The sequence below is a fragment of the Gigantopelta aegis genome, chromosome 3 (genome assembly GCF_016097555.1).
Source record: "Gigantopelta aegis isolate Gae_Host chromosome 3, Gae_host_genome, whole genome shotgun sequence".
NCBI lineage: Eukaryota > Metazoa > Mollusca > Gastropoda > Neomphalida > Peltospiridae > Gigantopelta > Gigantopelta aegis.
This window is the reverse complement of record NC_054701.1, coordinates 91,064,762-91,092,161: the sequence shown is the minus strand read 5'-3', so window position 1 is coordinate 91,092,161 and position 27,400 is coordinate 91,064,762. Positions and strand designations below refer to the sequence as shown.

The 27,400-nt window shown below is 37.3% G+C and overlaps 1 protein-coding gene across 1 annotated transcript in view; it reads left to right on the top strand.

The window, feature by feature from the left end:
* Positions 1-1,670: 1,670 nt before the first annotated feature.
* Positions 1,671-27,400, top strand: part of LOC121366834 (serine/threonine-protein kinase TBK1-like) — a 37,491-nt gene continuing 11,761 nt past the window's right edge. The window contains exons 1-11 of the mRNA XM_041491122.1: positions 1,671-1,928; positions 3,583-3,708; positions 6,207-6,336; positions 13,118-13,208; positions 15,756-15,846; positions 16,132-16,289; positions 16,590-16,700; positions 17,592-17,777; positions 18,522-18,733; positions 19,686-19,836; positions 20,558-20,705. Coding sequence (XP_041347056.1) covers positions 1,836-1,928; positions 3,583-3,708; positions 6,207-6,336; positions 13,118-13,208; positions 15,756-15,846; positions 16,132-16,289; positions 16,590-16,700; positions 17,592-17,777; positions 18,522-18,733; positions 19,686-19,836; positions 20,558-20,705 — 1,497 coding nt within the window. The 5' untranslated portion in view covers positions 1,671-1,835. The remainder of the gene's footprint in view (positions 1,929-3,582; positions 3,709-6,206; positions 6,337-13,117; positions 13,209-15,755; positions 15,847-16,131; positions 16,290-16,589; positions 16,701-17,591; positions 17,778-18,521; positions 18,734-19,685; positions 19,837-20,557; positions 20,706-27,400) is intronic.

The following is a 27,400-nucleotide window of genomic DNA, read 5'->3' as shown; positions in this document are numbered from 1 at the left end:
GCGACGAATCAAGCGTATACGTTTGACGATATCCGTTCATAGCGAACACACACGACGTTTTTAAAAGTGCATTTGAACTTGTATTTCACATTTGTACATGATGTTATAATATGGTAACCAGATAATGTAACTTTAAAGGAAGGGACACTCAAGGCATTTGACCTGGTATACATATTCAACGATATATAATGCACATTATTGCTTAATATCAACAAGTATAATCGTATAGTCAATTAATAAAACGGTTAAATATGATGGCTATTATATATAACGCCCTCTGGCGAGCTGGTGGTTACGTAATACCTAACGTGTCACGGGGGGCGTGGTTAACTCGTCATACGGAGGGGTCAATTAGTCTTCGAACTGAAGAAACAAAACATACCTGATTTTTGCGGATGCATCGCAATATTCTGTAATAATAGTCATCCCAATAAGCCAGCAACAATTATATATTATTTTTCAATACAAAATAAACCACCATTGTCAAAGTGTTGAAATAACTGTATTATGGTTTGTACATAAATTAAACCACGTACTGAAATAATAATCGGAGTGTTTTCTTAGTTAATTGGTATTTTCTTTCCGTGGCCTGTACCTGTGGTTCCTGATTGGCAGGTGTATATTTAGACGGTCCCTAGTCATCGTGTTTAGACACACTAAAAAAATAATAAAAAATAATGTTTTATTTAACGACGCATTCAACACATTTATTTACAGTTATATGGCGTCAGACATATGGTTAAGGACCACACAGAGTTTGAGAGGAAACCTGCTGTCGCCACTACATGGGCTACTCTTTCCGATTAGCAGCAAGGGATCTTTTATTTGCGCTTCCCATAGGCAGGATAGCACAAACCATGGCCTTTGTTGAACCAGTTATGGATCACTGGTCGGTGCAAGTGGTTTACACCTACCCATTGAGCCTTGCGGAACACTCACTCAGGGTTTGGAGTCGGTATCTGGATTAAAAATCTCATGCCTCGACTGGGATCCGAACCCAGTACCTACCAGCCTGTAGACCGATGGCCTAACCACTACGCTACACACTAAAAAGACGTGCCTCTTTTATTAAGATCACAGGGTATTGTGTGTTAACCGCACGGACACCCCTCTACTCGTAATCGATCAGCCATCCTGCTTTATTACTGTAAGTAATTCTGTAAAACCCTTGATTAAGTAGACTTTCCCATCTAAAATCACAAAACTGATCAATTACGTAGTCCCAAAGAAAAGAAAATTATCACTTGGGTATCGTGAGTGGTCGTTTTTGCTCGAACGTAGCATACCAACAGGCCTAATAATATGCATTTTTTCTTTGGATTTTTAAAAAAAGAAAAATACTATAACTCCATTTCGTTCTATTGATGCAAATTGAAATATATTTAGTTAAACAGTTTAATATACTATCAAGTCATTTATATTGTTTTACAAGTCAGGTTGATGAAAGCGAAGCGCCTTGTCGTAAATTAGAGCGTTTGTTTACACTGTGTATAGAGCAGATGGACGGAGCCGACGTCACTTCGCCCTAATCTATACCACCGGACGTCACAAAAACGAAACAAAATGGCTGCCCCCAGTTAGCAGGAATAATCATGGGTTTTTTTTTTGTATTAACTCTAAAATTACGCGTTTTTCATTTGTTAAAGTGTCAGTATGTGTTGGTGGTCCGGGTATGCATCTTTCCAACACATAAATCTCGTTTGAGTTTACTCTATCTTTAAAACGAACAAATCCGAGAATGTCCGAATGCTATAAATAAAGTTTATGACGTTTCATCCTCTTTTCGTTTGGATTTATCGAGACAGAAGCTTGATCGAGACAAACGTTAAAACGCAATGACAACTCGAGCGACTGTTAACCATTTCTACAGTCAGGATGATTGTCTGGGACTTGGAGCAACATGTGAAGTGTTTAAAGGAATATCCAAGGTAAACTACATACCCCGAAATGTGTCTGTATTTATGTTTTAGACTGTCAAAGTTTTACGTAAAACATTAAAGTTTGGAACTTCCGGGTTTTTTCTATAATCTATTACTTTCGGTTTTGATTCCAGTGTGTTGAAGGTTGTATTATACCAAATAAAATCTGTCATATGTGAGAAACGTTTAGTATGTGGTTAAACACACTATATACAATTATAGAGAAACAACACCTCACGACCACCCCGATTATAATACCACCCCAAAACAGGTCTAGTTCTGCCATTCACTCAATCTAATTAAAATTAGCTCCACTATTACATATGGATCTAACACCAGGCAGTTGGAGCTCATGTCCACCAATCAAAACCTTACTTGCAGAATCCTGCCAGTGATTTAAACATAATTTGAAAACATTCCGAATTATCCTGAGGGTATACGACGTGTTTCGTGTGAATTACGAATGCCTTAAAACATGTTTTATTTTATAAAATAAATAATTTGTAATGTAAATCTGAAGACTGATTTAGTTAGTTTTTTTTTATAAATAAATAAATAATTTTTAATGTAAAATTGAAGACTGATAACCCACCCCGTACGTATTGGTATGGTTGGCTGTACTGCGGCCACTAAAATAGACTCGCCCGATATTTTTAGAATTTGTATGCTCCCAAATAACGTTATAAAAGGCGAAGTGTGATTGGTCAATATTTAAATTATTATTTACAGACGAAATGTTACCTGGACATTGGGGACTACGCAGTGTTGTTAGCAATGCAATTAAAATTAGTTCTACTGGTCTAAATAAGGCATTCGTAATTCACATGAAACATATCGTATACCCTCAGGATAATTCGGAATGTTTTCAAATTATTTTTAAATCACTGGCAGGATTCTGCAAGTAAGGTTTTGATTGGTGGACATGAGCTCCAACTGGCTGGTGTTAGATCCACATGTAATAGTGGAGCTAATTTTAATTAGATTGTCATTCACTAAATTCGACAATTGCTAATTTTAGGAATAATTGGCGAATTTTATTTTCATTTGGCGAAAAAAAATCACGTAATAATTGGTGTTTTGTTGAAAAATAACTCTGGGTTTTGATTTTTTTTAAAATCATTTGGCGAAATATTTTGCTAACCAAGATCTAGTCCTGCAAAATAAAGACCAGTATTTTAAAGACTGAAATATTTCCTTATTATTTTAAAGCAAAATTACCTTGGTATTAAAGCTACCCTGCTATTATGGATTACGACCAGTAATGTCAGACCCAGTGGTCGTTTTCAGTGCATTTTGACCCCACAAATGCGACCACAACATTTCTCTGGCATGCCATATAAGTGACAAACAGTAAAGAATGTGGTATTTTATATGTATTTTTTAATTATTGGTCTATTTTATATAAGCCATTGAACATAAGACATAATTATAAAATAGATAAGTAATTTTAACCATAAGTAATATTAAAATACATACAAAATGTGAAATATAGCATTTAGAGACAGACATTTTCGGTCTAAAGAAAGTGGAAAGTTTCATTGTTATTTTCAATATAATTGTAAGTTTTTGAAACACTTCAAGTTTAACACAAAATTGTAGTACTTAGCTAAAATAGTTGTTTTTCTTAACTTGACGTCTGCTACCTATTTTAATTCTGTTACAGACTGGTGAGATTCGAGCCCTCAAGGTGTTTGGGCTGCGAGCCGACCACGACATGGATCGTGAGATCAAAGCTCTGCAGAATCTCCGCCATCCTAACATCATCAAGTTCTACGGGATGGAAGAAGAGGTCAGAATTACCTATTTTACTTTCTTCTTTTTTTCTCACATTTCATGATGTTGATAGGTTTAACAGTTGTGACTATAACCCTGTACTTTAAACATTTTGACAGTCAAGCTTGGCTACATTTAAATAACATGAAATGTCACAGAATGGGTTTTTGGAAATTAGTCCATTGGAGGATTGGGGAAGGGGAAATAAATTGTTCCAGGCCTATAAGAATTGAAAAGCAGCATGATTCATTTATCAGTTACACAGAAATAAATCCATGTAAGCCATTTCATTTTTTGCATTTTTTCCATGTAAATAGTGCTTGAAATTTTGCGTGAATTTTTTTTAGGTTACACAAAATTAGATTTGTGAGAGCAACGTGCGAACGAAACAACCGTTCTCACGATTTTCAGAGGCCTGAAGTTCTATGGGATGAGTAGAGATAATTATGGGTCAGGAAGTGAGTACATGGTTTGTGACAACAAGGACCCAGCCTCGGTAGTGTAGTGATTATGCATTGTTCGAGATAAGCAATTTTGGGCAGTATCCCAGTTGGATACTAACATTTCAAAATCTGGTATTCTAACAAACTTGGGACAACACTGTTCTCGTTTCCAGTCTATTGCTATGCTGCAATCGAAATTGCGGAATTTCATTGTTTCAGCGGAAAATAAAATGCAGTCCTGATTAAAAAACCCAACAATATTATATGGTATCCCGGTGGGATACTGGGTTTTTGAAGTCTGGTATCCAAAATAAAATTCTGGTATGCCCGGGATATCGGGATACCGTTAATCTCGAACACTGGTTATGCCATCAGATTTGAGACTGGGTGATACTGGGTTTATATCCCACCTCAGGCAATGGGTGATTTTTCATGCCAGTACCGGCTCCAACCCAGAGCGAGTGCACTGCTAGGCTCACTGGGTAGGTGTAAGGCCACATACACTGACTTTCATCCACTCCAAAAATGTCTTTGTCTCTGTGTTAAATATTTGTGGTGTTTGTTTTAAAAAGAAAGGGAAAAAAGAACCCAATTTTGTCAGTGGACATGAAGATAATGTTTAACAACACCCCACCACAAAATACATCTATTGAGCATACAATGCAAGTTGAAATTTTAAAGTCTGGATCTTAATGTTGAAGCTTTCATTCCAAATTCCAGTGTTTTATGAGGACAGGCGCTTAAAGCTGCAAACCTTAATTCTGAGATTTCGCATAAAAGTCTTTATGAGCTACTACAAACTCAAATTTAATTGGGGAAAAAGTCACTTATAGCATAAAATATTTTACAATGCCTAATAAATATAGGGTCAGTGGCTTTAAGTTCTTTTGTTTATTTTTGAAAAATTATTCATTCACCGTTTTATCATAGTTTGGAACCCAGAAAGCTGGAACCATACAGGCAGTTTTACACAAATTACAATGGAGTATAAATTTGAATTTCTGGTATTAGAACTGTTGAATTTGTTATATTAGAAACCCTGTAAACCAGAATTCCTTTAAAACTGGACTTTTTCACAGTCCTTTTTTAAATACAAACATATCAGTAACCTCTCTAACCTGGATACCCTTAAACCAAACCTTTTACTTGGCCCTGTGCTTGTCCAGTTTAGAGGGGTGCTTGTCCAGTTTAGAGGGGTTTCACTGTAGGTTAGGACTCAGAATGATATTTTATATTGTGATATAATTATAATTGTCGTTCTGCCAATCATTTGGTAGTTATTGCTAGTCAGGCCCAACTATCACTTTTAAAGTGTCGGTCAATGGAACTGTTGCTACCGATTACTTATTGAATCATTTACATGCCCATATCCACTTAAGGATCAAGCTTGTCCATCATGGGCACAATCTGATTTCACCAATTCAGGGTTCAAAACAATGCCTTAAAAAGCAGTCCATTTTTCAGACCTACTAAAGCTGTTAAAGCTTTCCAAATATTGCAGGTCATTTTTCGAGAGATATATAATATATGTATGATTATCTCATCTGCTATGTATCTCATAATTCTGTTATTTAGTTTAGTTTTATAATGCTTTAAAATACATCTCAGAGGTCCTAATTTCACACACACTGTTCCACACCCTCCACTCGACCCATGTTGTCTTATTTCCAGCAGGACATGTCAGACCTGTCAACCTTTAGTCAAAAGAAAGCAGGAGGTGTGTGTTGAAAAAGCAGGAGATTTTGTCAAAAAAACAGGAGATTTTTTAAATGCACACGATTTAACACAAGTTTTTAAAAAGTATTACAAAAAGTTATATGAACACTACATAATGTCATGTATACTTGTCAGCCTATATGTCACATTTTTGTTTTTTAGGTGGACATATTTCTTTTGGCCTGCAACTTAAAAAATAACAGCAGGCCATATTTTACTTACTATTTCGAGCCAGGCAAAGTGCTCTGCACAGCATAAATCTTCTGATAATATTATCATTTGAAATCTGATCATAGTTGTTACAATGGATTTTGTATTTATAGTTTAATTGTTGTAAGTATTGTCTCTGTTACAGTTAGGGTCCAAGAAGTTGACTGTCATAATGGAGTTTTGTGAAGGAGGAAGTTTACTGGATTTGTTAAACAAACCAGAGAATGCTTATGGAATGGATGAAGATGAATTTCTGCTGCTGCTCAAACATATGGGTAAGTAGAACATAAACATGGTTAGGTAAGTAGGACAATAGGTAGGATAATGATATGACTAGAATAGGTAGAATAATTACATGAGTAGGATAAGTATATGTAGGATAATGACATAATAGGATAGGTAGGATAATGACACAAGTAGGATAAGTACATGTAGGATAATGACGAGTAGGATAATGACATGAGTAGGATAGGTAGGTTAATGACATGAGTAGGATAGGTACATGTAGGATAATGACATGAGTAGGATAGGTAGGATAATGACATGAGTAGGATAGGTAGGATAATGACATGAGTAAGATAATGACATGAGTAAGATAATGACATGAGTAGGATAATGCCATGCATAAGATAATGACATCAGTAAGATAATGACATGAGTAGGATAATGACATGAGTAAGATAATGACATGAGTAAGATAATGACATCAGTAAGATAATGACATGAGTAGGATAATGACATGAGTAGGATAGGTAGGATAATGACATGAGTAAGATAATGACATGAGTAAGATAATGACATGAGTAGGATAATGACATGAGTAAGATAATGACATGAGTAAGATAATGACATGAGTAGGATAATGACATGAGTAGGATAATGACATGAGTAGGATAATGACATCAGTAAGATAATGACATGAGTAGGATAATGACATCAGTAAGATAATGACATGAGTAAGATAATGACATCAGTAAGATAATGACATGAGTAGGATAATGACATGAGTAGGATAGGTAGTATAATGACATGAGTAAGATAATGACATGAGTAAGATAATGACATGAGTAAGATAATGACATGAGTAGGATAATGACATGAGTAAGATAATGACATCAGTAAGATAATGACATGAGTAGGATAATGACATCAGTAAGATAATGACATGAGTAAGATAATGACATCAGTAAGATAATGACATGAGTAGGATAATGACATGAGTAGGATAGGTAGGATAATGACATGAGTAAGATAATGACATGAGTAAGATAATGACATGAGTAAGGTAATGACATGAGTAGGATAATGACATGAGTAAGATAATGACATGAGTAAGATAATGACATGAGTAGGATAATGACATCAGTAAGATAATGACATCAGTAAGATAATGACATGAGTAGGATAATGACATGAGTAAGATAATGACATCAGTAAGATAATGACATCAGTAAGATAATGACATGAGTAGGATAATGACATGAGTAGGATAGGTAGGATAATGACATGAGTAAGATAATGACATGAGTAGGATAATGACATGAGTAAGATAATGACATGAGTAGGATAATGACATGAGTAGGATAATGACATGAGTAGGATAATGACATGAGTAAGATAATGACATGAGTAGGATAATGACATGAGTAGGATAATGACATGAGTAAGATAATGACATGAGTATAATGACATGAGTAGGATAATGACATGAGTAGGATAATGACATGAGTAAGATAATGACATGAGTAGGATAATGACATGAGTAAGATAATGACATGAGTAAGATAATGACATGAGTAAGATAATGACATGAGTAGGATAGGTAGGATAATGACATGAGTAAGATAATGACATGAGTAAGATAATGACATGAGTAGGATAATGACATGAGTAAGATAATGACATGAGTAGGATAATGACATGAGTAAGATAATGACATGAGTAGGATAATGACATCAGTAAGATAATGACATGAGTAGGATAATGACATCAGTAAGATAATGACATGAGTAGGATAATGACATCAGTAGGAGATAATGACATGAGTAAGATAATGACATGAGTAGGATAGGTAGGATAATGACATGAGTAAGATAATGACATGAGTAGGATAATGACATGAGTAGGATAATGACATGAGTAAGATAATGACATGAGTAGGATAATGACATGAGTAAGATAATGACATGAGTAAGATAATGACATCAGTAAGATAATGACATGAGTAGGATAATGACATCAGTAAGATAATGACATGAGTAAGATAATGACATCAGTAAGATAATGACATGAGTAGGATAATGACATGATAATGACATAGAGTAGGATAATGACATGAGTAAGATAATGACATGAGTAGGATAATGACATGAGTAGGATAATGACATGAGTAGGATAATGACATGAGTAAGATAATGACATCAGTAAGATAATGACATGAGTAGAATAATGACATCAGTAAGATAATGACATCAGTAAGATAATGACATCAGTAAGATAATGACATGAGTAGGATAATGACATGAGTAGGATAGGTAGGATAATGACATGAGTAAGATAATGACATGAGTAAGATAATGACATGAGTAGGATAATGACATGAGTAAGATAATGACATGAGTAGGATAATGACATAATGACATGAGTAAGATAATGACATGAGTAAGATAATGACATGAGTAGGATAATGACATGAGTAAGATAATGACATGAGTAAGATAATGACATGAGTAAGATAATGACATGAGTAGGATAATGACATGAGTAGGATAATGACATGAGTAGGATAATGACATGAGTAGGATAATGACATGAGTAAGATAATGACATGAGTAGGATAATGACATGAGTAGGATAATGACATCAGTAAGATAATGACATGAGTAAGATAATGACATCAGTAAGATAATGACATGAGTAAGATAATGACATGAGTAAGATAATGACATCAGTAAGATAATGACATGAGTAGGATAATGACATGAGTAGGATAATGACATGAGTAGGATAATGACATGAGTAAGATAATGACATGAGTAGGATAATGACATGAGTAGGATAATGACATGAGTAGGATAGGTAGGATAATGACATGAGTAGGATAATGACATGAGTAGGATAATGACATGAGTAGGATAGGTAGGATAATGACATGAGTAGGATAATGACATGAGTAGGATAGGTAGGATAATGACATGAGTAAGATAATGACATGAGTAGGATAATGACATGAGTAGGATAATGTCATGCATAAGATAATGACATCAGTAGGATAATGACATGAGTAGGATAGGTAGGATAATGACATGAGTAGGATAATGACATGAGTAGGATAATGACATGAGTAGGATAGGTAGGATAATGACATGAGTAAGATAATGACATGAGTAAGATAATGCCATGCATAAGATAATGACATCAGTAAGATAATGACATGAGTAGGATAATGACATGAGTAGGATAATGACATGAGTAAGATAATGACATGAGTAGGATAATGACATGAGTAGGATAATGACATGAGTAGGATAATGACATGAGTAAGATAATGACATGAGTAGGATAATGACATGAGTAGGATAATGACATGAGTAGGATAATGACATCAGTAAGATAATGACATCAGTAGGATAATGACATGAGTAGGATAATGACATGAGTAAGATAATGACATGAGTAGGATAATGACATGAGTAAGATAATGACATGAGTAGGATAATGACATGAGTAGGATAATGACATGAGTAAGATAATGACATGAGTAGGATAATGACATGAGTAGGATAATGACATGAGTAAGATAATGACATGAGTAAGATAATGACATCAGTAAGATAATGACATGAGTAGGATAATGACATGAGTAGGATAGGTAGGATAATGACATGAGTAAGATAATGACATGAGTAAGATAATGACATGAGTAAGGTAATGACATGAGTAGGATAATGACATGAGTAAGATAATGACATGAGTAAGATAATGACATGAGTAGGATAATGACATCAGTAAGATAATGACATGAGTAGGATAATGACATGAGTAGGATAATGACATCAGTAAGATAATGACATCAGTAAGATAATGACATGAGTAGGATAATGACATGAGTAGGATAATGACATCAGTAAGATAATGATATGAGTAGGATAATAACATGAATAGGATAATGATATGAGTAGGATAGGTATGTGTAGAATAATGACATGAGTAGGATAGGTAGGATAATGACATGAGTAAGATAATGACATGAGTAAGATAATGACATGAGTAGGATAATAACATGAATAGGATAATGATATGAGTAGGATAGGTACGTGTAGAATAATGACATGAGTAGGATAGGTAGGATAATGACATGAATGGGATAGGTAGGATAATGACATGAGTAAAATAATGACAGTAGGATAGGTACATGTAGGATAATGACATGAGTAGGATAATGGCATGAGTAGGATAATGACATGAGTAGGATAGATACATGTAGGATAATGACATGAGTAGGGTAATGACATGAGTGGGATAATGGCATGAGTAGGATAATGGCATGAGTAGGATAATAACATTAGTAGGATAATGACATGTGTAGGATAATGACATGAGTAGGATAATGACATGAGTAGGATAGGTATATGTTGGATAATGACATGAGTAGGATAATGACATGAGTAGGATAGGTAAGCTAATGACATGAGTAGGATAATGACATGAGTAGGATAGGTACATGTAGGATAATGACATGAATAGGATAGGTAGGTTAATGATATGAATAGGATAATATGAGTAGGATAATGACATGAGTAGGATAGATAGGATAATGATATGAATAGGATAATATGAGTAGGATAATGACATGAGTAGTATAGGTATGTTAATGATATGAATAGGATACTATTAATAGGATAATGACATGAATAGGATAGGTAGGTTAATGATATGAATAGGATAATATGAGTAGGATAATGACACGAGTAGGATAATGACATGAGTAGGATAATGACATTAGTAGGATAATGACATGAGTAGGATAGGTACATGTAGGACAATGACACGAGTAGGACAGGTAGTATAATGACATGAGCATGATAATGACATGAGTAGGATAATGACATGGCTAGAATAATGACATGAGTAGGATAATGACATGAGTAGGATAGGTAGTATAATGACATGAGCATGATAATGACATGAGTAGGATAATGACATGGCTAGAATAATGACATGAGTAGGATAATGACATGAGTAGGATAGGTAGTATAATGACATGAGCATGATAATGACATGAGTAGGATAATGACATGGCTAGAATAATGACATGAGTAGGATAATGACATGAGTAGGATAATGACATGAGTAGGATAGGTACATGTAGGACAATGACATGAGTAGGATAGGTAGTATAATGACATGAGCAGGATAATGACATGAGCAGGATAATGTCATGAGTAGGATAGGTACGTGTAGGACAATGACATAAATATGATAGGTAGGATAATGACACGAGTAGGATAATGGCATGTGCAGGATAATGACATGAGTAGGATGGCCCATTATTTGTTGTGGTTTTTGTTTGATTTCAATCAGTGCCCTATTGCTGGTATATCAAAGGCCATGTTATTTGTTATTGTTTTTATTGTTTATGGAAAGTGCATAATTATATAAAATGTTTCTTACTTTTCAAAGCAGAAGGTGGTGGCTTTTTGTCATATATTTAATAAATATTGTCTTGGAATAAATTTCAAAGAGTGAATGCTTCCTGACTGGATGATATGATACTACTTTTATAATTTGATAAGCACATGTTGATAACCCTGTCATATGTGTTAATAGTAGCTGCTTGTTTATGCCAGTAGTTAAAATATTCCAATGAAATCATATTTTTCTCAGGATTTGTATTTCTATTGGCCTCATCCACATGGTTTTTTTAAGCAGATGATATACCATGACACTAGCATTCTATAATTTCATATTTACTTTTTTATTCTTAATGACATATATTCTCCTAAAAGTAAGCTGGGGTGGTGTTAAATGAACATTTCTTTTATCAGAAACTTTAATAAGTTGTATTACAGAAATAATATGGTACAATATAGGTGATTGTCATAAAAGTCATTTAAACGTTTTTGTTCCTGGTTTGAGTAGGATCCAGCGGGAGTACACCGACTGACCCATGTTCAACTGCTGTTCACATAGAACCCTTCTCCACTTCAGTCTTGTTTTCGTTTGACAGACTATCATTATATTAATTACTAACTTAAGATAATTGCTTTTTCAACTCGTAATTTTGACTCATTTACAAGATTTTGTTTCATTTGTTATAATCTGTTTACATTGGAAAATTGAGATGATTTAATATTTTTATACATACTTACACGTATTTGTCAGTTTAACTATATGGTTAGAATATATAATTAATGTACTTGATAGATCTATGTATGTGTTGATTGAGAAAAGTTTTGTCAATTTATGTGAAAACGATGTTAAAACCTTTGCTTTTTTTCTTTATCCAAATTGTGGTCATCATGTATTAAAACAAATGATCAAATAAAAGAACACATATTAAAAATAAAGTGCTATATAGTGTTTTCCCTAGCTTGTTTTAGCATGGTGCAGCACCATGCCTCACTAGTCTAGCGCCATCTTGCCTTAATCAGCGCCATGCATGCTGCCGAGATTAAAAAACAAACTTTTTTAGTTACTAATTCTAAAACTGCCTTTATAAAACACACAGAAAATGTATTGTTACTTAATAAAATAGGTCTGTTATATATTTTGCATTCATTTAATAAAGCAAGCAAGCAAATTATTTTTTTTTTTTTTTTTTTTTTTTAAGACAAATGCGCCCTGAAAATGGTGAGATGCCCCCCAAAAGTGTTTAGTCTAGCATACCGTGCCAAATTTTTAGGGAAAATACTAGCTATATTAGTTATATTTAACATAATCTAGGATTTGAAAGTAATATTACGTCTCATAATATACCCTAGTATGTATGGAATGTTTTGGATTTTTTTCTATCAGTAAACACTATTGTATGTGTGTATATGTTGTGTGTTGCAGTTGCTGGGATAAAGCACTTCAGAAAGAAGGGCTTCATCCATCGTGACATCAAACCGGCCAACATTCTCCGCAGCATCGCTGATGATGGGCAGTGAGTTCACAGTTTGTCACACTCCGTCAAATTGTTTGATAAAACTGAACAAGTCATTGTGTATTGGCCACTGAGATGTAGAATGAGTTATTTGCTGAACATTACATTTTAGCATTTATCACTCAGTGGTAAAGTGCTTGCTTGATGTGTAGTCTGTGTGGGATCGATCCCTGTCGGTGAGTCCATTGGCAGGGCTGGCCAAAAGTACTCGTCCACTCTCCCCAGACGAGTAAATATTTGCTCGGACGAGTAAAATTTACATTTCAGTCGTCCGCCAGGCAACTGAAATTTTGGAACACAAACTGCCTCTTTATCTCTTTTGTGATTTTTGTAATTCCGTAGTCTGCAGCAAGCGCTGTCTGCCATTTCAAACCTACTCCTACCATCCCCTCTCTCTCCGTCTGTCTCTCTCTCTCTCTCCATCCATCCACCCGCTATGTATAGTGTGTGTGTGTGTGTGCACGCACGCGTGTATAAGGATTTCACGGAAACAATAGTATTCAGTATCGTGTCGGTACACTCACAAAACCAAACTTTTGTTTCACATGATTATTAAAGGCATTTAAGAAATTAGAAATGTCAGTGTCATTGAAGTAAATTGCCAAAAATGCTGAAGGATCGAGAAAAAGCTGTTTAGAATGTTACAATCCCGCACATTACTAAAATGGATAAGTAGACTCTTTGTAAAGTTAGTTTTTGCTTTATCTATGTGAGCTCGCACAACACACGTGTGACGTAAAATGAGGTCAGGGAATTACCACCGCATGGTCGGTTTTTCACTAATGTAGTAACATTTCATATTACAAAATTAGGTTGTCCATCTGAAAATTTTTGCATGTTTCCCAATTAAATTGATGTGTTAAATGTACATGCAGTTAGCATTTAATTGACAAAATATTAAAGCACAGTGAGTAGGAGCATGTACAGGAAAATGTTTAACGGGATCTAAACAATCTTCAATGGAGTCTGTGTGTCGGACTCACATCTAGAGCGCCAAATGCTGGAATTTCTAAGGAAAACTGAGGGTATAGTTCCCCTGAACATTTTGAAAATTAAATGTCCTGAAATGCAAAGTCCTGCATTCTACAAGTAAAATGCATCCGATAAATAGAGGGGTATACTTTTTTATTATTTACCAAAAAAAATCTTTGGTACACTTGTCCGTTATGACCCCCAACCACCCCCCCCCCCCCCCCCCCCCCCAAAAAAAAGAGTAAAAAAACAAACAAAAAAAACCCCTGAAATTAATGTTATTCACTGTAAAATCATTCATTCAAAGTAGCATATTTTCGATGATCATTCTAAAATAAAGGGTTAAAGTTTGGGGTTTTCCATTCACAAATTAAGGGAAATAAACATATTGAGTAATACAGGGCTTACAAGTGTACGATTACAAGTGTATGATGTACAACTGTTTGACATGTACAGATTAAATTTTGATTTAAATTGCTTACATTTTGGGACGAGTTAATTTGTTTGTGGGCAAGTGAAATTTGAGAGTTACTTGCCCGTGGACAAATTGAAAATTTAAGGATATGGCCAGCCCTGCATTGGGCTATTTCTCGTTCCAGCCAGTGCACCACAACTGGTATATCAAAGGCCATGGTATGTGCTATTCTGTCTGTGGGATCCCTTGCGACTAATGGGAAAATTTAGCGGGTTTCCTTTCTAGGACTATATGTCAAAATTACCAAATGTTTGACATCCAATAGCCAATGATTGATAAATCAATGTTCCCTTGTGGTATTGTTAAAAAATGTAAAAATAAATAAAACTTATCACTTTTATGTGAAATATATGGTACAGGGTGTTCTTTTTGTTTCAAAGTAGGAAGCTGCTTGTTTTTAAACTGGCAACTATGTTATGGCTGGGGGTTTTATGTATGCTGTTTTTTATGCTGTATGAGCGTGGTATGTAGAACATGAACACACAAAATGGGCTCATATGAAATGACTACTATTGGTAACCGTAGATTAAAATGATTTTCTGATGCATTAATTTATTGTTGTTAGGAGCGGAATGTAGCCCAGTGGTAAAGCGCTTGCTTGATGCACGGTTGGTGTGGGATCGATCCCCATCGATGGGTTCATTGGGCTATTTCCATCCAGTACACCACTACTGGTATTTCAAAGGCCATGGTATGTGCTACCATGTCTGATCCCTTGCTACTATTGAAAAAATGTAGCGGGCTTCCTGTATAAGACTATACACATTAAAATTACCAAATGTTTGACATCCAATAGCCAATGATTAATAAATCAATGTGCTCCAGTGGTGTCATTAAACAAAAAAACTAAAAATTATCACTTTGATGTAAAATAGGCCAATGATACAAGTGTTCATTATGTTTTAAAGTAGGAGGCTGCTTATTTTTAAAGTGACAGCTATGTTATGGCTGGGTTTTTATGTTTGCTGTTTTTCATGTAGTGTGGGCGTGTTATGCAGAAAATAGACACACAAAATAGCCTCATATGAAATGACTGCGATTGGTAACCATAGACTGAAATGATTTTCTGATGCATCTGTTTATTGTTGTCATTTGAACAGGTCCGTGTACAAGCTGTCAGACTTTGGAACAGCCCGACCGTTGGATGAAGATGAATTTTTTCAGTCACTCGTTGGAACTGAAGAATACCTGGTGTGTTAAAGTGCTCAATACGTCTGGTGTCTTATGTCAGACTTTTTAGAAAACTGATCTTATAGTTATAACCTGGGATAGCAGATATTATAAGTGGTTTTTTAAAATGATTTTGAAGGCATTGATGGATTGGTTTTAAAGAAATGTTCTGACAGGCTATGAAAAATGGTTTGGGTAGATGTGTTTATGTGAGAAATTAAACGCATTGTTTAATTAGTGCCATTTTACAGAAACTTTAGTTATTTTTAATTATCAACTGAAGTATTTGTGTCTTTTTATTTTTAGCACCCGGCTATTTTCAAAGCTGCGTTCTTTGACCGAGATCGCAATCGTCAGTTCGACATGTCTGCTGATCTGTGGAGCCTGGGAGCAACCTTGTACCACTGTGCCACGGGCCGAGTCCCGTTCAGACCACACAGTGGCCGGGCAGACAAGGAGACCATGTTAGTGAAGTAGACTGTACAGTCCATCACAGTACAAAATTGAAATTGAAATTGCACCAGTTCATTACATTATAAAACCAAACTCCTAACTGTGGTATGATAACAGTCTGTAATAGTACAAAAGCAAATTGACCACTGCACCAGTACAGAACAAAAGTAAAATTGTAATTGTAGAAAATCCAAACAATCATTGTACAAGTACAATAACAGTCGATACAGTACAAAAGCAAATATTGCATTTATTGAATACAATATTCATAATGACTGTTACAATTATTATATTTGATATTTTTATCCTAGGTTTCTGATGATCTCGAAGAAACCTGAGGGTGTTATTTCTGGAATCCAGGCCAAGCATCATGGCGAGGTCAAATGGTCACGTGACCTGCCAGACCTGTGTCCACTGTCATTGTGAGTGATTAGTCTTTATTTATCTGTACGTGTCAGTTAGTTCCGTCTAGACACAGGTGTGGATCCAGGGTCTAGACCCTCCTGCTCACAACAAAAAACTATTTTACCACTTATTTTAACCTATCTACTGCAGGCGAGATATCTCGCCCGATGTCACGCCAGTCGACATATTGTACACTGTATACAGTGCATTCCCCAATTCATATTTCCCGCCATTTTGTACACAACACTCGCTGTAAACACTTTATTAACTTTATTAAATTCTGGTCAGAAAACCACTGTTATTGGGAATAATGGACATAAATACTGGACAGCTGGCCACAAATGCCCATAAGTAAACACAACTTTTTCGATTTTTTCCCTAATTTTAATCAACATTAACTGATCTAAAGTATCATACAAATTAGAAAAATCCACAAAAATAATACGCATTTATAAAACATTTAAGTGAATATATGTGAGTAAAATTTATAAACTTGTACCCACTCGAACGTGCTTTTTGAGACAAATTAGAGACGAGTAGTTTAAAGGTTAACATGCATTGACTGCTAATGTACAACTTGTATTTAATTAGTTGCATGTAGAATAAAGCCTGGACCCACACCGTAGACATAAACACTGAAAATCATTGTGCGTCTACAGCTTTGTGAAACAAAACAATCATCTTTTACAATTTCACTGTTGTATTTAAAGTCTTAAAACAAATCCATGAGCGATGCTTGTTTTCAGTAGCACAGTTTTCGACAATTTGATTCAGATCGATTGATTTAAAGCATAATTTATTGCATAAAGAACAAAATAATTGGGTACATGTTTACTATCTTATGAGGCCCTCTCCTATTACTTACAATATATGTCTAGTTAGGTTCAACTGAGGTGCTTGTGTTTTAGATCTTTGAAGAAATGTTTGACCAAGATCCTGGCATCTCTGCTGGAGACACACCCCAAAAAGCTGTATACATTTGATGAGTTCTTCGTTGAGATGGACGGCATCTTGGAGAAAGAGTGTGTCACCGTTCTGACTACAACTACCACAATATCGCCATTCTCCAGGATTTATAAAGACCCACAACAGAGGTGACTACTTTTCTGAATTGCAACAGCATTTATTTACTTGAACCTAATAATTTATGCTCAGTATTACCAAATATTTAATTTAAAGGCATGCTTAAAAAGTTTTGAAAAGTTATTTTGTGTAACTACACCAATAGAGCACATTGATTTATTTGTCATTGGCTATTGGATGTCAAACATTTAGTAATTCCGACATATAGTCCCAGAGAGGAAACCTGCTACATTTTTCTATTGGTAACAAGCTTAGGGATCTTTTATATGCACCATACCAGAAAAGATAGCACATGCTTTTCATATACCAGTCGTGGTGCACTGGCTGGAATGAAAAATAGCACAATTGGCTGCTTAAAAAGAGCTCATTGTCTCTATTTCAAATGTATGATGGGTGTTTGGTTGGACATAAATAGCCATTAAGATGTTTTAAAATGTGCCAAGATGTCATAAAATATTATTTGGATTCTTTCATTAGATGAATTGTTTCAGTTAAAGTTAGATATTCAGTGGCAGCTGTTCTATTTACTAAAGAAATATTCCTTTTGATGGGGGAACGGTGAAGTCTGCATAGTTTTAAAGGGAATATTTTATACAGTATTGTATCACGATTCGCTATGCAAGTTTCAGAGATTGCTACACATTTTAAAAACATTAAACAGTAGTTGCTAATTAATTTTCAATTGACTATAAATATCGCTAATCAAATTTTTGAAAACAGTGCTTCCTATAAACATTCCTTTCATTTGCATACAGCGTCCAGCACATTCAGAAGGAGCTGGAGAAGGAGACTGCCATCGCGGTGTGTGATCAGAAGCTGTTCTGTGACGGTGTCAGTGTCTCTACCGAGCTCGATCTGAGCGACGACGTCCGGCCCTTCACCATGGCTCGACCAATCATCCTCATTTCCAGCAAGTCAGAGGGTGCTGTAACCACTAGCAATGACCCGTACATGGCAGAAATATCAGGTGAGTTAACACCTGGGTCACATTGTTCAAAGCATAGTTATATTAACCCTGGGTTAGTCTGATTTTTTCCTTTTAATTATTTTTGCACAAATATGAAATAAACTTAAGATTGGATTATGTATGGATACACTTGGCTGTTCTAAATTAAGTTTCAACAGTATTATGTCTTCAAGTATTATTTGTACTGATTCAGTCCTTGCTTTTGAAAATCTGTGTTAACCACTGGTTAAGCTAGCCAATGTCTGAACAACTGGTCCATGATATCATCACGGTCAGGATCATGATTTCTGATTGCATGTTAATGTTAAAACAGGAATGTAAGGTGGTGACGTCATGGCCCCATGATAGCAATACCATGTCTGTTTCTGGGAATAATGTACAAAACAAAGATGACAACATTTATGTAGAGTTATTAATAGAATATTAAAGTTACAGTTATCTCCCACAAACTTTGTTGTCCTTAAATTGTTATAATCTGCTGCCTGCTAAATCTGATGAAAGAAAATACTGGTATAATAAAGATGTCAATGTGAATATGTGTTTTAAGCAAATGATGTCATTAATATATTATAGTATTTTACAACAGTAATATTAAACATGGATATATAGAAACAAAGAATTTAATGAGGTAAACAATGAATTTAGACATAATAAAAAGATAAAAAAAATTAAAGAACTCATTCAGTTTATAATTTACTGTAAATCATACAAAATTTTCTCATTATTCATTACTATAACTGCAGATAGCAATGTTTGTTCGTGAAATTTACACATTATGAATGTGCACTGAGATGCATGTTAGCAGGAGCAAAAAAAAAAGCTTCAAATTAATTTATTTACTATGGTTACAGTTATTAAAATATCTTCAGTGTTTTAATTTCTGTGAAGATTACTCTGTGCCATTCCTACTCTTGGTAAGAAATATTTTGTTATTATCTTTCCTTTGACATAGAAAATTCGGTCAGCTTCATGTCTACCTGCCAGCCTGAACTCGACTTTAAAACTGCCAGACGGTGTCGGGACCACATTGGTTTACTACATCGACAGATTCAGAGGCTGTCGGCCTGTCAACAACACATTGTACAACTGAGACGTCAACTCAGGTAAATAAATAAATAATAATGCGAGGGGGGGGGGGGGGGGGGGGGCAGGACAAAACTGCTAAACGTATGATAGGACCAGATCTATTTACACATTGTGCAGCTGCAGCCTCAGCTGAGGTAAATATATAAAATAATTGGGGGGGGGGGGGGCTAAGGGGAAGAGTGTTTACAAGGGGGTTAAATATTTATTGAATAGTACCTACATTAAATTTTGATGTTTTCAAATATAAAATTTATCTGTTTGCTAGTAAGTTCATATGTTTTAGAGATGATTTTACTATTTAGTGATATACTGCATGAAGATACCTGTTGCTGTATATTATACAGTGGAACCCCTATAAACCAGACATCCTTTGTTACCAAGTAAAATGTCTTAAAATGGTTTAAGAGGTGTCCGGTTTAGAGAGGTTAAGTTCTGTACTGATTTTTAAAAAGGGACCATGAATAATGTCTTGTTTGGGGGGAATTCCAGTTTACAGAGGGTCCAGGTTTGATAGGATTCTTTGTATTATATAAAGTATGGAATTCATATACTGTTTTATGTTCATTTAGTGTTTAGGAAAAAACTAGTTTTCCGAATTAAGGTGCATTATTTATTTAATATTAATAATTTGCTTCTAAGTGAGAGGATAGTTGAGGTGTCACTCCTATAAAGTTGAATACTGCAAAATGAAATCATTTTGACTTGCTCTAAGCTGATCTTGTTTTTATTCTTTGCCAGAAGTAATATGAGAAACTGCATAAAAGCCAAACATTTGAAAGCTGAATTTGTGAAAGGGATTTTAACAGATGTCTGTCGACTGATTGAGAAAACTTTGGACCAAGATAACTCCATGAGGCCACAAGCTGTTGATAAGTTGATCAGTCAGGTAACTGATAACTCCACAAGGCCACAAGCTGTTGATAAGTTGATCAGTCAGGTAACTAATAACTCCACGAGGCCACAAGCTGTTGATAAGTTGATCAGTCAGGTAACTGATAACTCCACGAGGCCACAAGCTGTTGATAAGTTGATCAGTCAGGTAACTGATAACTCCACGAGGCCACAAGCTGTTGATAAGTTGATCAGTCAGGTAACTAATAACTCCACGAGGCCACAAGCTGTTGATAAGTTGATCAGTCAGGTAACTAATAACTCCACTCAGGTAACTAATAACTCCACAAGGCCACAAGCTGGTGATAAGATGATCACTCAGGTAACTAATAACTCCACAAGCTGTTGATAAGTTGATCATTCAGGTAACTAATAACTTAACTCAGGTAACTAATAACTCCACGAGGCCACAAGCTGTTGATAAGTTGATCAGTCAGGTAACTAATAACTCCACTCAGGTAACTAATAACTCCATGAGGCCACAAGCTGGTGATAAGATCATCAGTCAGGTAACTAATAACTCCACGAGGCCACAAGCTGGTGATAAGATGATCACTCAGGTAACTAATAACTCCACAAGGCCACAAGCTGGTGATAAGATTATCACTCCGATAACTAATAACTCCACGAGGCCACAAGCTGGTGATAAGATGATCACTCAGGTAAGTAATAACTCCACGAGGCCACAAGCTGGTGATAAGTTGATCGGTCAGGTAACTAATAACTCCATGAGGCCACAAGCTGGTGATAAGATGATCACTCAGGTAACTAATAACTCCACGAGGCCACAAGCTGGTGATAAGTTGATCGGTCAGGTAACTAATAACTCCACTCAGGTAACTAATAACTCCACGAGGCCACAAGCTGGTGATAAGATGATCATTCATGTAACTAATAACTCCATGAGGCCACAAGCTGGTCATAAGATGATCACTCAGGTAACTAATAACTCCACGAGGCCACAAGCTGGTGTAAGTTGATTCAGGTAACTAATAACTCCACGAGGCCACAAGCTGGTGATAAGATGATCACTCAGGTAACTAATAACTCCACGAGGCCACAAGCTGGTGATAAGTTGATCGGTCAGGTAACTAATAACTCCACTCAGGTAACTAATAACTCCACGAGGCCACAAGCTGGTGATAAGATGATCGGTCAGGTAACTAATAACTCCACGAGGCCACAAGCTGGTGATAAGATCATCACTCAGGTAACTAATAACTCCACGAGGCCACAAGCTGTTGATAAGATGATCACTCAGGTAACTAATAACTCCACGAGGCCACAAGCTGGTGATAAGATGATCACTCAGGTAACTAATAACTCCACGAGGCCACAAGCTGTATAAAAGATGATCACTCAGGTAACTACTAACTCCACGAGGCCACAAGCTGTTGATAAGATGATCACTCAGGTAACTAATAACTCCACGAGGCCACAAGCTGTCTAAAAGATGATCACTCAGGTAACTACTAACTCCACGAGGCCACAAGCTGTTGATAAGATGATCACTCAGGTAACTAATAAATCCACAAGGCCACAAGCTGTATAAAAGATGATCACTCAGGTAACTAATAACTCCACGAGGCCACAAGCTGTTGATAAGTTGATCAGTCAGGTAACTAATAACTCCACTCAGGTAACTAATAACTCCACAAGGCCACAAGCTGGTGATAAGATGATCACTCAGGTAACTAATAACTCCACAAGCTGTTGATAAGTTGATCATTCAGGTAACTAATAACTTAACTCAGGTACCTAATAACTCCACGAGGCCACAAGCTGTTGATAAGTTGATCAGTCAGGTAACTAATAACTCCACTCAGGTAACTAATAACTCCATGAGGCCACAAGCTGGTGATAAGATCATCAGTCAGGTAACTAATAACTCCACGAGGCCACAAGCTGGTGATAAGATGATCACTCAGGTAACTAATAACTCCACAAGGCCACAAGCTGGTGATAAGATTATCACTCCGATAACTAATAACTCCACGAGGCCACAAGCTGGTGATAAGATGATCACTCAGGTAAGTAATAACTCCACGAGGCCACAAGCTGGTGATAAGTTGATCGGTCAGGTAACTAATAACTCCATGAGGCCACAAGCTGGTGATAAGATGATCACTCAGGTAACTAATAACTCCACGAGGCCACAAGCTGGTGATAAGTTGATCGGTCAGGTAACTAATAACTCCACTCAGGTAACTAATAACTCCACGAGGCCACAAGCTGGTGATAAGATGATCATTCAGGTAACTAATAACTCCATGAGGCCACAAGCTGGTCATAAGATGATCACTCAGGTAACTAATAACTCCACGAGGCCACAAGCTGGTGTAAGTTGATTCAGGTAACTAATAACTCCACGAGGCCACAAGCTGGTGATAAGATGATCACTCAGGTAACTAATAACTCCACGAGGCCACAAGCTGGTGATAAGTTGATCGGTCAGGTAACTAATAACTCCACTCAGGTAACTAATAACTCCACGAGGCCACAAGCTGGTGATAAGATGATCGGTCAGGTAACTAATAACTCCACGAGGCCACAAGCTGGTGATAAGATCATCACTCAGGTAACTAATAACTCCACGAGGCCACAAGCTGTTGATAAGATGATCACTCAGGTAACTAATAACTCCACGAGGCCACAAGCTGGTGATAAGATGATCACTCAGGTAACTAATAACTCCACGAGGCCACAAGCTGTATAAAAGATGATCACTCAGGTAACTACTAACTCCACGAGGCCACAAGCTGTTGATAAGATGATCACTCAGGTAACTAATAACTCCACGAGGCCACAAGCTGTCTAAAAGATGATCACTCAGGTAACTACTAACTCCACGAGGCCACAAGCTGTTGATAAGATGATCACTCAGGTAACTAATAACTCCACGAGGCCACAAGCTGTATAAAAGATGATCACTCAGGTAACTAATAAATCCACAAGGCCACAAGCTGTATAAAAGATGATCACTCAGGTAACTAATAACTCCACGAGGCCACAAGCTGGTGATAAGATGATCAGATTAACAGGTAATATCTTCAAAAAACTAAATCTTGGGTATTAGCACTCTGTCTTAATTATATCTTGTAAAAATACAGCATCATCAGCATCACTTTTTTAACATCCATGTAGTAAACAACATCAAAGTTTGAGTCGTGTTTACTCAGTTTCTGATGTCATGATTTTACATGTGATGGCTCTTTTATTAATTACTGAATTTTGCATATTACAGGCACTTTGAGCTTTGAGAGAAGGTGTACTTCCTACACACTCTGAGCTTCAAGGGAGGGTGCACCTCCTGGACACTTTGAGCTTCAAGGGAGGGTGCACCTCCCGGACACTTTGGGCTTCAAGGGAGGGTGCACCTTCCGGGCACTTTGAGCTTCAAGGGAGGGTGCACCTCCCGGGCACTTTGAGCTTCAAGGGAGGGTGCACCTCCCGGACACTTTGAGCTTCAAGGGAGGGTGCACCTCCCAGACACTTTGAGCTTCAAGGGAGGGTGCACCTCCCGGGCACTTTGAGCTTCAAGGGAGGGTGCACCTCCCGGGCACTTTGAGCTTCAAGGGAGGGTACACCTCCCAGACACTTTGGGCTTCAAGGGAGGGTGCACCTCCCAGACACTTTGGGCTTCAAGGGAGGGTGCACCTCCCACACTTTGAGCTTCAAGGGAGGGTGCACCTCCCGGATACTTTGAGCTTCAAGGGAGGGTGCACTTCCTGGATACTTTGAGCTTCAAGGGAGGGTGCACCTCCGAGACACTTTGGGCTTCAAGGGAGGGTGCACCTCCCAGGCACTTTGGGCTTCAAGGGAGGGTGCACCTCCCGGATACTTTGAGCTTCAAGGGAGGGTGCACCTCCTGGACACTTTGAGCTTCAAGGGAGGGTGCACCTCCCAGGCACTTTGGGCTTCAAGGGAGGGTGCACCTCCCGGGCACTTTGGGCTTCAAGGGAGGGTGCACCTCCCGGATACTTTGAGCTTCAAGGGAGGGTGCACCTCCCAGATACTTTGAGCTTCAAGGGAGGGTGCACCTCCCGGATACTTTGAGCTTCATGGGAGGGTGTACCTCCCAGATACTTTGAGCTTCAAGGGAGGGTGCACTTCCTGGATACTTTGAGCTTCAAGGGAGGGTGCACCTCCGAGACACTTTGGGCTTCAAGGGAGGGTGCACCTCCCAGGCACTTTGGGCTTCAAGGGAGGGTGCACCTCCCAGATACTTTGAGCTTCAAGGGACGGTGCACCTCCCAGATACTTTGAGCTTCAAGGGACGGTGCACCTCCCGGATACTTTGGGCTTCAAGGGAGGGTGCACCTCCCGGATACTTTGAGCTTCAAGGGAGGGTGCACCTCCCGGATACTTTGAGCTTCAAGGGAGGGTGCACTTCCTGGATACTTTGAGCTTCAAGGGAGGGTGCACCTCCAAGACACTTTGGGCTTCAAGGGAGGGTGCACCTCCCAGGCACTTTGGGCTTCAAGGGAGGGTGCACCTCCCGGATACTTTGAGCTTCAAGGGACGGTGCACCTCCCAGATACTTTGAGCTTCAAGGGACGGTGCACCTCCCGGATACTTTGGGCTTCAAGGGAGGGTGCACCTCCCGGATACTTTGAGCTTCAAGGGAGGGTGCACCTCCCGGATACTTTGAGCTTCAAGGGACGGTGCACCTCCCAGATACTTTGAGCACACTCGGGCAACCTCATCTTGGATGGGCAGGATTTAGCTTATTGGATTTTTTCAATATGAACCAGCACACCACGACTTGTAAATCAAAGGTCGTGGTGTGTGTGCTATCCTGTCTGCGGGAAAGTGCATATAATCGATTCCTTGCTGCTATTGAAAAAAATGTAATGGGTTTCCTCTAAGACTATATGTCAGAATTAACTAAATTAATTAATCAATTTGATCCCACAACCACTGTTTTGATTGGCCATTTATGATGACTGATTAGTCATAAATGTATACTACAGTAAAGTACGTTTAGAACGAACACGCTTATAACAAACTACCGGTTAGAACGAACTGATTGTAAAGTCCCGATTTTCTCCCCTATATATTAGTAATACATTTTAATGTATAGAACGAACTATGTATAGCGAATTAACTGTTAAAACGAACCAATTTTGTGGTCCCAAATAGTTAATTCCAGTGTAAATAAGTGTTTACATAACGAACCGTGAATACCGGAAGCATTACGTATCAAACCAATCGGTGTAAAACGCTGCAAAGCCGTGGGATCGACCGCACGACCGCACTAAAACAACAGCCTAAATAACTTTTGTTTGTCTGGACTTGGGAACAGGTATCAATTAAGGGATTAAGTCACTAATTATACCGGAACCGTTACGTATCAAACCAATCAGTGTTAACGGACAGCTGAGCCGTGAGATCAACCGTACTCCAAAAACAGTCTGACACGTTCAACTCAATATATATATACAGTGATATTAATCAGCGGTAATTAATGGGATTCTCTTTGTTTGTTATAAATCCGTGTCAGTTTTTCGTTCAGTATGCAATCATGACGGACACGAAAACATCACGCAAAAGAAAAGCGCTCGATCTAGATGTGAAATTTCAAATCGTTGCAGCTGTTGATCTCGGACAAAAATCAAAGAAAGACATAGCAGCTGAGTTCGGGATTCCCAAATCCACTCTCAGTACCATCTTGAAACAGAGGGAAACGATTTTATAAAAATGTCAATCTTCAGAATTCAACACAGCTAGAAAACGAATTCGCACGTCCGAATTTCAAGATGTCGACGATGCTCTCTTTTTGTGGTTCAAGTCAGCACGCAATAAAAACATCGCCTTGAGTGGACCACTACTTATGCAAAAAGCGGACGAACTGGCAGCCAAACTTGGCCATGTGAATTTTAAGGCAAACAATGCATGGGTAGAACGTTTTAAACAAAGACGGGGAATTATTTCCAAACCTATGCATGGTGAAAGTGCCGCAGTAGACCAAGAGGTTGTTGATAACTGGCTGACTTCACAACTTCCAAATTACCTTGCCGTGTTTCATCCAAAAGATATTTTCAACGCAGACGAAACAGGACTGTTCAACAAACTTGTTCCTCAAAGAACGCTTCAACTGAAAGGAGAACAGTGTCACGGCGGCAAGAAATCAAAAGATCGAATAACACTGCTTGTCACTGCCAACATGACCGGTACCGAAAAGTTAAAGTTATTGGTGATAGGGAAATCGGCAAAACCCAGGTGCTTCAAGAATGTGCGAAGTTTACCAGTGGACTACAGATCAAACAAGAAAGCGTGGATGACGGGAGCATTGTTTACAGAATGGGTGAAAGATCTAGATAAGAGCATGAAAAGGCAAAAAAGAAAAATCCTTTTGATGTGATCTTTCAGTAATGTTTTGTTGTATTTATTGATTGTAATAAATGATATATTTTTTATAAATGTCTTATAATCACCAAGGCATTTTTTTATTTTTTTTACTATTATATTGAGTTCAAAATTCAAAATGGCCGACTTTCGGAATAAAAATTACCAACTTCTGCAAATGTGTACAACGAACTACTGTTATAACGAACCAATGAAGCTGGTCCCTTGCAGTTCGTTATAAGCGTACTTTACTGTATATGTATATAGCCGATTATGATAACAAGCAAAGTCATAAATGTGTGCTAGCAGATTATGACTTTTGACATAACTTATTTGACCTCT